A 13,562-nucleotide genomic window follows, 5' to 3' on the forward strand; every position below is an offset into this window, starting at 1 on the left:
CTAGTATTCACATGCCGCACATTTGTGTTCAGACAAACTAGAGCATGCTCGGGGTTTGCTCATCTGTAGAGTCAGCCCTTTAGAACCTTATACATAGCTGACAAATTAACACATTGCAGAAATGCTGCAAACTTTACCAGCAGATTTGTAGGGGTACTAAATCTCTGTATTACCAATGCATTGACTTTTTTTTTCTTGCACTCTTCATTAAAATCCACACCGGCAAATACAATTTTAGTGCAAATTTTGTGCTATGAAAAATAAGCACACCTAAGGTCACTTTGTGTTTTTTTTTTTTTTTGCATTTCTAGCATATTAAAAAAAAAATAAAAAGTGTTTTTAATTTAATATGCTATTTTGTGATGGTTTTATTGGGAGCACAGCTTTAACGGGTGATTTCTCTTAAATGTTTCACCTGTGAAAATCACCCTGTGAATAAACATATCACAAATCATGGTGATGCATTTTTTTTTTGTCTCTGACCATCAAACAACAAGGAAAAAGAAAAGTTTGTGAACCCCAGCTTTATATGGCTTGGTGGATATTAATTATAATATGCCACTTACTGTACTCATCTAGGTTTAGTGCAGTTATGCCTTGGTTATTCTCATATTTGAAGCCTTCCCCCTACATTGACCGGTTCCCTTCTAAATGATGGCTTCTGACATGTCACCCAATCCCCTCTACTGTGCCTACGCTATTTTTCTGTGCGCAGTATTTTACTATGAAGGAGGCAGAGTTTTGGGTACATGCTTTTCCTCTCAAGCGATCCTATAAGCAGGAGTCCCATTTGAACAGCAAAGACAGACACGAGAATGTGGGGACAGGACCTCACAAATAATATTTATGAGTAAACTGTCTATTCTTGTATTAATACGCTTTGCATGACGACACCAAAAAGAGGCTAACCCATTTAAAGGGGTTATCTAGACTGTAAAATTGAAGGGATTGAGGCTCTTGTGCAAAACTATGTGACCTATGTATTTATTTGTGCTCGTCCTTCTATTATTATACTATTTGTAGTGGTGGGAAGGAGAACTGCAGCATTATCTTATTCAAGCATAAATTGTACAGCAATGCAGGTACAAACACTAATATAGACGGAAGAAGATAAGGCCAATTGCAGCGTCTCCCAATAGCTGATCAGCAGGGGTGCCAGAAGTCGGAGGCCCACCAATCTCGACCTTTCCAGATTATAGGCCTTGAATATATAAAGGGAACTCATTTCCATCCACTTACAGTAAGCAATCAAGGACTACAGTGGATACATAGGTTTTTGTCCTATCCTTTGTAAGATGTTCTTAGGTAATTGTATTGTTTCAGTGTCACAGGGAGAAACAGACTAAAGACTTCCTTCTTACCCAGGCAAGTTTGCCCATCTGGGCCTAGAATTGTTCCAGAACTGCATACACAATCTCCATTGTCCAGACATGTTCCTCCACACTCCATCTGATCACAGATATCATAAAAGTCTAAATAACAGATACAGTGTTAAATGGAAACTTTAGTAATAAGTTAACATATGATCATACTGTCAGCCTATGAGCCATACCAGGCTTTGGCATAAGGATTTGTTTGAGAGGCACCTTTATTTCTGTTGTGGTATACAGGGGGACATATTTTTTTTTACATAATGTTATACATAATGATGTCTAAGACTTGTTCACATACTGTCCACTGATCTGGAGCCACCACAGTTGTGAAAACCGATACAAGAAGCTAGGTGCATGTTACTTGGTACTCCATAGGCTCACTGGGGCTTGGCACCAGAACCATGATGGTGACCCCAGACCTGCCAACTAGTCTCACTGAAAAACATTACAGCTAACATTACAGCTTTCTTAGATTTAGTGCAGCCATGATGGTGGACAACTTAATACTTACCATATTGAATGTGAACACATTGACAATATATGTCAATGCTCTAAGCAACTAATAAGTGCATGACACTTAAAGGTGTTGTTTCATGACTAAATACCTAATAAGTGGAGGCCTGATTATTGTAAATCACTCAACTATATCATCTTGTATGCAAAAACAAACAAACAAAAAAAACCCCCGAAGGATCCAACTGGAAAAGAATTGGCATAATGTTTTTCCAACAGGGGACACAGTAGTTGATTCCTAAAAATGTTTGGAACCTCCTAGCAATATGCCATTATTGTATGTCATGAGACAACCCTTCCGAGGTTACCATCCAAAAAAAATACCTTTACCTATGACATGTCATTTATCTAAATTTTACATACATTTTACAAGTTATAGCAGATCTGTCACAGGGTTTAAGGTGGTTAAACTAAGTGCATGGTTGTAAAGGGCTTTTCAGTCTGAATTCATGCTTAGCCTGCTTTTACAGATTGAACCCCCCATCACTGAGATAGCCATCTTTATATCTATATAGAAATGAGCTAGCTTTCAAAGCCAAGGGGGTGTTCCTCCTGAATGCAAAAGCCCACCTATGTAAATCCCAGTGCTTGCATGCAATGCCTCTGTGCTCACGTATATCCACCTTCAGCTGCTTGATTAACGTCCACTAAGCTTTACTTTTAGGCTGGGTTCACACTATGTATATTTGAGGCTGTATTTGTGAGGCTGTACAGCAACCAAAACCAGGAGTGGATTGAAAACACAGAAAGGCTATGTTCACATAATGTTGTAATTGAGTGGATGGCCGTCATTTAATGGCAAATTTTTGCTGTTATTTTAAAACAACGGCTGTTATATTGAAATAATGGCAGTTATTTACCGTTATATGACGGCCATCCACTCAATTTCAACATTGTGTGAACAGAGCCTTTCTGTGTTTTCAATCCACTCCTGGTTTTGGTTGCTATGAGGACCTGACTTGAGGACCAAATACTGCCTGAAGTATACAGTGTGTGAACCCAGCCTTAAAGTGTACTTGTCTGAGCCGTCAAAAGCCATCAGACAACCTAGCTGAAGCGCTGCTCTCAATAGATAAAGTTGAAAGTATAACTCGGTGAATGTCAATCAAGCAGCTGAAGGTGAATACAAGTGAGCACAGGAACATTGCATGGGAGGGGTACAATTTACATAACTGGCCTTTTGCATCAAGAAGGACCACCCCCTAGGCTTTGGGAGCTCATTTTTGTATAATAAATAGATAGCTATCTCAGCACTGTAGAGGTCAACCTGTAAAAGCAAAGTATGCGTGAAATGCGTAAAAGACTGGGAAGCCCTATATAACCATGCACTTAGTTTAACCACCTAAAACCCAGTAGCAGGTCCCCTTTAAACTTAATATGCGAACACATAAAAAATGGAGTACTTACGCCCACAATAGACATGGAAGCAAACATTTGGCTTTGTTAGTCGATACACATAATACCCTCCTGTGCAGGCTTTGATGTCCACAGTTGTGTTCCATTGGCAGCAGTTATCGCTGAAGCTGGCACAGGCTTGTCTTTGTACAATGCCCTCTGATTCACTTGGGTGACTACCATTGAGCCAGATTGGGGCATGTGTGCCACAGTGGTTTTCTGGGATACAAAATGTTGGCATAGCATCTCCAGCCATACCAGTGAACCGATACCACTCTCCATCAAGGTGGTTGTCGCACATTGGTTTGTCTTGGGATTCATTAAATAAATGGTCTGTGTTTCTCCAGGGCTCATTCAGACTTATATAAGCCGAACATGGATCCAAGGCTTGAAATAAGAGAGAGATGTTCAGAAATGCCTACTGTATGTGGTAAATTGTAAAAAAAAAGAAAAAAAAGAAAAAAAAAAGATGCACTGTACAAACTTTTGAAAAACATACATAAGACTGAAAATACATTTTATGATTTAAAGAAAAACAAAAACCTGTGCAGTTGTATACATTGTATATTTGTTACCAGTACTGTAACACGTAACAAATATAAATATTACAGACAGTTAATATATAAATGTAGCAGAGCTGTATTTGTCATATAGGCCATGGGTACATTGTTCATTTTCCAAGTTAAAGTGGATGTCAGCTTCATACAAGGGCAGCATATAAGAGTTACAAGTCTGTACTAGCCAAATGGCACAAAAAAATAAAACTACAAATAACACTAAAAGAGTACAGAAGACTATGCCAGTCAAGTCAATGAAAGGAATTGTCACACTTTTCATGTTTGTTGTGTTGTCTATTCTTTATTATCTCTGTAAACTCAGTTCAAAAACCTAATCAGATTAAGTAAAAAAAAAAATACAGCAGCCTCATAGTTAAGATTCTTTAAGGGGCCACTCCACCCACCTTTCTCCTCCATTTGCATCTTCGAGCAATGACTGACATGACTCTATATATTGCATGTATACACTGCAGCCTGTCAGTCACCACTGAGAGGTAGGGAGCACTATCCTCTATGAGTTCTTATTAACCAAATGGCCCAAAATGACCTTTAGTTGTAGTATGTTGACCTTACATAGGGCTGTATTTACATGACATATCTGCTTTAGGATTAAAGTAGATCTGTCATTTGACTATGGGCCCTATTCCACCGGACGATTATCGTTCGCATAATCGTTAACGATTAACAATCTCAAACGACTGCTATTGCAAAAGACCTGAAAACGTTCACTCATTCCATGGAACGATAATCGTTACTTATGATCGTATTTGCGATAGTTTTCTCTTCGCTATTTCTTTGCTATTGCGTTCGTATCTACTGCGAACGACCGAACACCGTCCTATTCAATGTGAATGATTTGCGAACAAGCAACGATAAAAATAGGTCCAGGTCTTATAAAGCGATCAATGATTTCTCGTTCGGTTGTCAATCGTTAACTCATTTTAACCGAACGATTATCGTTTAGATTCAAACGATTTAACGATAATCTAAGCGATAATCATCCGGTGGAATAGGGCCCTTAGTTGACTTATGTAAGGGCAGGATAGTATGTCTGCAGGCCCTCTCACTTATTAGCCAAAATGGCATGACAGTTGGCTAGAAGGAATACATTTAGTACTTAGTATAAAGCAATGCTTTATTAGACAGCTGCCCTAAGATAAAAGGTAAAAAAAACAAAAACAAAACATGCTACCATGGGCCACAAGGACTATATGAGAAAATACTAGAGCATACTGAAAAATACTGCAGAAAATATTGACCTTTGATTTAGTCATCAATCAATTTAGAAGATCAATGAAAGGAAAGATTATAGGTTGGATACTAGGTCGCCATCCCGCCAGTCTGACAGATTTAATTCTGAAGAAGACAGAATAGCCTACAATAAGAGATGAGCCCTAGGGCTGCATCCATTTTCTCTTGGTAGCGGGATGCCAATGACAAGCATTCTGGTTTGAGCAAACCCAAACTTACAGTAAATTCACTCATCTCCACCTGTATGTGGAAGCAGGGAGGCTGCAGAAGAAATAGGAACCAACATTTTTTAATAATGACCTTCAGAAACAAAATGGGGGGAGGATTTAGGGGAACATTTAAGACTTTTTCTCACTTTTTTCAATCAAATTATTGCTCGATCTATGATGAACGATCGAGCAAAATGTGTCCTTCGCAATTAAATGTATTTACTGTGAATGTGAAAAGTCATAAGAAACAATAAATGCAGTGTCTCTTCTATACTGTAACTGTATAGACTATAAAGGTTAAGTGCATGATCAATGCGCTGGGCATAAACTTGATATTAGGTCTAAAGTATAATGTTAAAGGGGTTATCCAGTGTTAGAAAAACATGGCCACTTTCTTCCAGAGACAGCACCACTCTTGTCTTCAGTTCAGGTGTGGTTTGCAATTAAGCTTCATTCACTTAAATAGAACGGAGTTATGGTGTGTTTACACAGAGATTTATCTGACAGATTTTTAAAGCCAAAAACAGGAACAGACTATAAACAGAGAACAGGTCATAAAGGAAAGACTGAGATTTCTTCTCATCTAAAAGCCATTCCTGGCTTTGGCTTCCAAAATCTGTCAGATAAATATGTCTGTGTAAACACACCTTTAGGGTACATTTACACAGAAGCATTATCTGCCAAAGATTTGAAGCCAAAGCAAGACACAGATTATAAACAGAGATCAGGTCATAAAGGAAAGCCTGAGATTTCTCCTCTTTTCAAATCCGTTCCTTGCTTTGGCTTCAAATCTTAATAATCTGTCAAATAATCTTTCTGTGTAAAAGGACCCTTATAGTGCGTTTACACACAGAGATTTATCTTTTTTATTTTTTAAGCCAAAGCCACGAATGGATTTGAAAAGAGAAGAAATCTCAGGCTTTTCTTTATGACCTGATTTCTGTTTATAGTCTGTTCCTGGCTTTGGCCTTAAATCTTTGTCAGATAATCTGTCAGATAAACTTTCTGTATCCTTAAAAAACCTACACCCAAACTGGAGACAAGAGTGGTGCTGTCTCTGGAAAAAAAAATGGCCATGATTTTCTAATTCTGGACTCTGGCGAAACTCTTTTTCTTTCAAACCAGATGGTTGCATAAAGTTATATAGATTTGTAATTTACTTTATTTACTTAGTAGCTGCTGTATGTCCTGCAGGAAGTGGTGTATTCTTTCCAGTCTGGCACAGTGCTCTCTGCTGCCACCTCTGTCCATGTCAGGAACTGTCCAGAGCAGGATAGATTTTCTATGGGGATTTGCTACTGCTGTGGACAGTTCCTGTCTAGGCCAGAAGTGGCAGCAGAGATCACTGTGTCAGACTGGAAAGAATACACCACTTCCCGCAGGACATACAGCAGCTGAGAAGCACAGGAAGACCTGAGATTTTTTTTTCATATTCAATTTTTATTAACCCCTTTACGACGTTGCCTGGGCTTTAACGCAACAGGGCGTAAATGTACGCCCGCGGTTTCCCCGATCGCTGTGTGTTAACACCCCCCCGTGCTGACGATCGCTGCTATTGGCTGATCAATTCAGATCAGCCAATAGCGGCGATCGGCACCTTTCCGGGTCATCGGAGGATGGTACCGACCGCCATTACTGTAAAAAGTAATGGTGGTCATGGTGCCACTGCCCCAATCGCCGTGAACGGCCGGCCGGTACCGGCCGGCCGTTCACGGCGATCAAAGTCCCCAAATGTAATAAATACCTGCTATGTAGCTGAGGGGTCCAGAGCAGGTATTTGTACATTACTCACCTGTCCCGGGGTCCTGATCGGTGTCTTCCGGGTTTGCGGCGTCCTCGTCTTCTCGTCGGGTCTTCGGCTTCTTCCGTAACGTCCCGTTCGGCTTTTTTCGGCTCCAGCGTCGTCTTTTTTTCGGATTTTGCGCTCTGCTGCCCTCTAGCGGCTGATAAGTGTAATACAGTTATCAGCAGCTATAGGGATGTTCAGAATGTAGTAAAAGTTTTTTTTTTCCCCCAATTTTTTTTTTCTACTTTCCGCACCGTATCGGCGCTGAGTGTTGATCAGCATCGCACGAAAGTGCGCTGCTAATCAGCAACTCCTCCTTTTTGGCGTAGGGTGTTGGCGTAGGGTGTTTTTTGGCCAGACTGTAAGCAGCGATCTGTAAAGATGCTGCATACTGTAAGGAGCACAACACCGCTCACAATGATGGGTGTTGTGCTCCTGTTTGTGTTTTTTGTGTGTTTCTCCCTTTTAGTTTTTCAGATATCGGTATCCTGTGGATTACGTCGGATTCGGTGGACTACGTCGATGTGGTGTGGGGGTGTTTTTATTTGAATAAAAAATTTTTTTCACTTGTGTGTTGTCTTTATTTCTTTACTTTATAGACTTAGTGGTGGAAGCCGTCTAATAGACGGAATCCATTACTAAGTCGGGGCCTAGTGTTAGCCGGTATAAAATGGCTAACACTAACCCCCCATTATTACCCCAGTACCCAATGCCACCAGGGGTACTGGGAAGAGCCGGGTGCCAGTGGTCCCGGAGCGTCAATATTGGCGCTCCTGGACCGGGCGGCAGCAGGCTGGTAAGATTTAGGCTGGGGAGGGCCTAAAACAATGGCTCTTCCCACCCTGGTGTTACCAGGCTGCTGTCGCTTGGTTTTTAACCCGTCTGGTTATAAAAATAGGGGGGACCCTATGCGGTTTTTTCTAAAATAAATAAATAATTAAAAAAAACGCATAGGGTCCCCGCTATTTTTATAACCAGCTGGGTTAAAAACCAAACGACAGCAGCCTGGTAACACCAGGGTGGGAAGAGCCATTGTTTTAGGCCCTCCCCAGCCTAAATCTTACCAGCCTGCTGCCGCCCAGTCCAGGAGCGCCAATTTTGACGCTCCGGGACCACTGGCACCCGGCTCTTCCCAGTACCCCTGGTGGCGTTCGGTACTGGGGTAATAATGGGGGGGTTAGTGTTAGCCATTTTATACCGGCTAACACTAGGCCCCGACTTAGTAATGGATTCCGTCTATTAGACGGCTTCCACCACTAAGTCTATAAAGTAAAGAAATAAAGACAACACACAAGTGATTTTTTTTTTATTCAAATAAAAACACCCCCACACCCCTCATTGACCATTTTATAAAAAAAAACCACCAAACAACTGCTGGTCATCGACGTAGTCCACCGAATCCGACGTAGTCCACAGGATACCGATATCTGAAAAACAAAAAGGGAGAAACACACAAAAAACACACAAACAGGAGCACAACACCCATCATTGTGAGCGGTGTTGTGCTCCTTACAGTATGCAGCATCTTTACAGATCGCTGCTTACAGTCTGGCCCCCAAGGTATTAAGGGAGGATGTATTGCTTCCCCCTTAACTCCTTGGGGGCCAGACTGATGTCAGACTGCACCCATCTTAGCAAGGAAGGGGTTAAGTGACCCCCCTTCCTTGCTGGGAGGGGTGCAGTGCTGGGGAGGGGGTGGGGAGAGCTCTATACTCACCCCGATGTTGTCTCTTCGCTGGTCCGCAGCACAATGAAGTGACTGTACTGCGGACCGGCTCTTTATATGTGCGCTCAGCCAATCAGCTGAGCGCACATATAATTTAAAATGTTTCTTCTAATAATGCTATTGTGATAACATAATTAGAAGAAACATTTGATGTTTTCATTAAAGTAAAGTGATGATTAGTACAGAATGCTCTATTGCCGGCAATATGAATTAACGGCTTAATGGAGCTTCCTGTACTAATTAATATTTAATTAATAAAACACATTTTCTTTGTAATAAAGTCCCTTTCGTTGTTCAATAATTTAATTCTAACGAATCCATCATTGTGCAATTAAATATACTGTCAAAAAATAAATATATATATAAATATACATTTATTTATATATATATTTATTTTAACAGTATATTTAATTGCACAATGATGTATTCGTTAGAATTAAGTTATTGAACAACGAAAGGGACTTTATTACAAAGAAAATGTGTTTTATTAATTTAATATATTAACTATTAGAGGCATCGGCATTCGGCATCCGGAATCATTGCCGGCTATTTTTGAAGTACTCCGTACGGACCGCCTGTCAATCCACGGCCGCATGTCCAGCCGCAAACAATGGTCTTGTTCATTTTTTACGGGTCCGTTTACGATCGGGCCGTAGGCTCATACATAGTGTGCACTGTGCAGCCGTATATCGTATACTTTCCAGCGTACGCATGAACCGGAAAAATCCGGCCGATGATTTACCGCCCGCAATACAGCCACACAGATACATAGTGTGAACCTAGCCTTAGGGTACCTGCACACTGCGGAATGGCGAAGGATAACCCTTTCCGCATTCCGCAGCTGGCACCCACCGGCGGACTGATGCAGGCGTGCGTCTCCACCCGTGTCATAGACCATTCTATGCACGGGCGGATTCCATCGTCCATCCAAAGAATGAACACATTGGACGGAGAGCGGAATCCGCCCGTGCATAGAATGGAGTCTATGACACATGTGGAGACACGCGCCCGCATCAGTCTGCCGGTGGGTGCCAACTGCGGAATGCGTGAAGGGTTATCTGTCGCGATTCCACAGTGTGCACTTACCCTTAGAGTGTATGTAGGAAGCGACACCCGAATCCAGCCCCCAGATGCCCCCCCCATCCTCGGAGTTAGTGGGGAGATCGTCCGGGAACTGATCTTCCCACTGCTGGATAAAGGTTACCACCTGTCCGGGGATAACTTTTATACCAGCACCCCCTCTTCTGGTCCCTCGCTGCCCGAGCTACTGTAGCTTGCGGCACGATCCGAACATATCAGAAGCAGTAATAAAGCCCTAATATTTAGCAGCCATGGAGCGGACCCAGCGCTTCTGGATATGAAGGACCCCGTATCGCACCAGGGCAACATTTTCCAGGTGATGTCCCCCACACTGGAAAACAGGAGACCCCAGAAGAAGTGCAGAGTGTGGGGTAACAGGGGACACCATTTTCCAGTATGACACCTGTCCTGATCCCCCCGGCCTCTGCATACTGGATCGCTTCACGGCGCACCACACGTCATTGGAGTTCTACATTATCTAAATTCTGCCCCTTATTCCTATTTCAGGGGTCACGTTGATCCAGGGATTATTCTGATCGCCATTATGGAGTCGGGAAGGAATATTTCGCCTGTGATGAGGCTACTGTCGTCTGCCTCACAAGGGTTTTTTGCCTTCCTCTGGATCAACACAGGTTGAATTTGATGGACACCTGTCATTTTCAACCTTATAAACTAATAATTGGCCTAATATCCCCAAATAAATTAGAATTGTCCCTTTTCCCCAGCTAAATAGGTATGGCCGCCATTCCCATTAGAGGATGCCATGATGCAATGACAAAGCCTCTGTGCGGCCAGGACAGTAGAAACCCCCCACAAGTGACCCCATTCTGGAAACTACACCCCATAAGGAATCTAACAAGGGGGAAGCCGGGATATGGCCCCCTGGTGACGGGCACATTTGTGCCGTGAAAATGAAATTTTTTTTTATTTTTTATTTTCACGGCACATGTTCTACATATGTGCCCGTCACCAGTGGGGTCCATATGCTCACTGTACCCCTTGTTGTATTCCTTATGGGGTGTAGTTTCCGGAATGGGGTCACTTGTGGGGGGTTTCTACTGTCCTGGCAGCACAGGAGCTTTGTAATTGCGACATGGCCTCCATCCTCCATTCCAGCCTCTAAATGGCGCTCTGTCCCTTTGGTGGCTTGCCCTGTTGCCATATGGCACATTATCTCCACATGTGGGGTATTTTCGTACTCAGGGGAAATTACCCTACACGCCTTGCGTTTATTTTCTTTTTTAACCCCTTGTGGAAATGGAAAAAATCAAGGCTAGACCAACATTTAGTGTAATTTTGTAAAAATTTTTACTCTAAATCATTGATCTTGTCATAATTTTTTCATTTTCACAAGGGGCTAAAATGTGGACATAAAGCGCCATGCGGGTGCAGGGTAAGCCGCTAAAGGGAAGGAGCGCCATTTGGCTTTTGGAGGCTGGATTTGGATGGAATGGATTTCGAGGGCCATGTTGCATTTAAAAGGCCCCTGTGTTGCCAAGAAAGTTGAAACCCCCACAAGTGACCCCATTATGGAAACTACACCCCTCAGGGAATGTAACAAGGGGTGTAGTGAGCATATGGACCCCACTGGTGACGGGCACAAATGTGGAACAATGTGGCGTGAAAATGAAATATTACATTTTTTACACTATAATGTTGGTTTAGCCTTAAATTTTTCATTTTCACAAGAGGTTAAAAGAGAAAAAAAACACACAAAATGTGTAGAGCAATTTCCCCCGAGTCCGTAAATACCCCACATGTGGACATAAAGTGCCATGTGGGCGCAGGGCAAGCCTCTCAAGGGAAGGAGCACCATTTGGATTTTGGAGGTTGGATTTGGCTAGAATGGATGATGAACGCCATGTCGCATTTACAGAGCCCTCGTGCTGCCAAGACAGTGGAAACCCCCCACAAGTGACCCCATTATGGAAACTGCACCCCTCAAGGAATCTAACAAGGGGTGCAATGAGGATATGGACCCCTTGATGACGGGCACATTTGTACCATGAAAGTGAAAAAATGAAAATTTTCACTTTCACGTCACATTATTCCACATTTGTGCCCATCACTAGTGGGGTCTATATGCTCACTGCCCCCCTTGTTAGATTCCTTGAGGGGTGTAGTTTCCAGAATGGGGTCACTTGTGGGGTGTTTCCAGTGTCTTGGCAGCACAAGGGCTCTGTAAATGTGACGTGGCCCTTGAAATCCATTCCAGTGAAATCCAGCTTCCAAAAGCCAATTGGCGCTCCTTCCCTTTGGAGGCTCGTCATGTGCCCGCTTGGCACTTTATGTCCACATGTGGGGTATTTCCGTACTCGGGAGAAACTGCGCTACACGTTTTGTGTTTTTTTTCTCTTTTTATCCCTTTGTGAAAATGAAAAATTGAAGGCTAGAACAACGTTTTAGTGTAAAAAATAAATTTTTCTTTTTTCACACCATATTGTTCGGAAAATCTGTGAAGCACCTGTGGGGTCGACTCCAATTTACCAAAATGTAAAGTACAATATGTCACGAGAAAACAATCTCAGAATCAGCCGGATAGGTAAAAGCATCCCAAAGTTATTAATGAATAAAGTGACACTGGTCAAATTCATAAAATTTGTCTCTGTCCTTAAGGCTATTTCAGGCTCTGTCCTTAAGGGGTTAAAGTTTTCAATAACAGAAAAGAAAACAAAAAAAGGGGCATGTAAAACAAGCTCATAACATGGAACAGATATCAAATATTAAATAGAAACGATAATAAGAGTAGGAAGAGACCTGAGATTTTTAAATAGAAGTAAACTACAAATCTATATAAAACTTTCTGAAACCAGTTAAAGGGGTTGTCCAGCGAAAATCTTTTTCTTCCAAATCAACTGATATCAGAAAGTTATATAGATTTGTAATTTACTTCTATTAAAAAATTCTCCAGCCTTCCCATACCTATTAGCTGCTGTATGTCCTGCATTAGTGGGACAAAAATGACATAGGTGGAATATCTAATCAACGTTCCAACAATTCATGTATAGGAAAAGCACATTAGCCAATGTTAACATAAGAGAATAGTAGCCATTTTCAGGGGCCTCTGGCAAATGATCTCTAACACATATACTTGGACACTCACCCAAGGGGATCACTTCACTTAATCTGATGTAGAAGAAGAAGCCCAGGAGAAAAAGCATGTTTAAAAATCCAAGTGCAAACTGAAGACTGGAAGCTGGCGCTCCTTGTAAGGATCCTTGTCAGATGGTTTGTGTCCGCTCTGCCTCTGAGGAACCGATGATCTTGTTTTTCTTTATCTATCACTATGACCTCTATGTTACCATTTTCAGTGGACACATTATCAGAAGGAAGAGGATGAAATGGACCCAACCTCTGACCCCTACAGCACAGATCCGCCCTGTAAACAAGGATATTTTTACTGATCGATCCTGATGTCTCATCCTCTCATTGTCTTCAAATACTGGAATTCTCTAAATGATACATTGTTATCCGCAAGGGAACTGTAAGGAGGGAGACTCAGGAGACAGGTCATTAGCTGAAGTCTTCCGTTTGTCCTAAGTCACATGCCTTTCATTCTCTTTGCCTACATACTAAGCTCCATAAATGCCATCATAGAGGAATTTTTGAAAAGTAAAAGTTCTGGAAGTTTAAATCATCATCATAATCCCTGTAATATGCTATAAATATTAA

General features: G+C 41.9%; 1 protein-coding gene across 1 annotated transcript in view; it reads right to left on the bottom strand.

The window, feature by feature from the left end:
* Positions 1 to 13,125, bottom strand: part of OIT3 (oncoprotein induced transcript 3) — a 34,232-nt gene extending 21,107 nt beyond the window's left edge. The window contains exons 1-3 of the mRNA XM_069980526.1: positions 12,994 to 13,125; positions 3,294 to 3,668; positions 1,362 to 1,472 (exon numbers count right to left, since the gene is read on the bottom strand). Of these exons, the coding sequence (XP_069836627.1) occupies positions 1,362 to 1,472; positions 3,294 to 3,668; positions 12,994 to 13,051 (544 nt within the window). The 5' untranslated portion in view covers positions 13,052 to 13,125. The remainder of the gene's footprint in view (positions 1 to 1,361; positions 1,473 to 3,293; positions 3,669 to 12,993) is intronic.
* Positions 13,126 to 13,562: the final 437 nt, after the last annotated feature.

The sequence above is a fragment of the Dendropsophus ebraccatus genome, chromosome 8 (assembly GCF_027789765.1).
Source record: "Dendropsophus ebraccatus isolate aDenEbr1 chromosome 8, aDenEbr1.pat, whole genome shotgun sequence".
Taxonomy (NCBI): domain Eukaryota; kingdom Metazoa; phylum Chordata; class Amphibia; order Anura; family Hylidae; genus Dendropsophus; species Dendropsophus ebraccatus.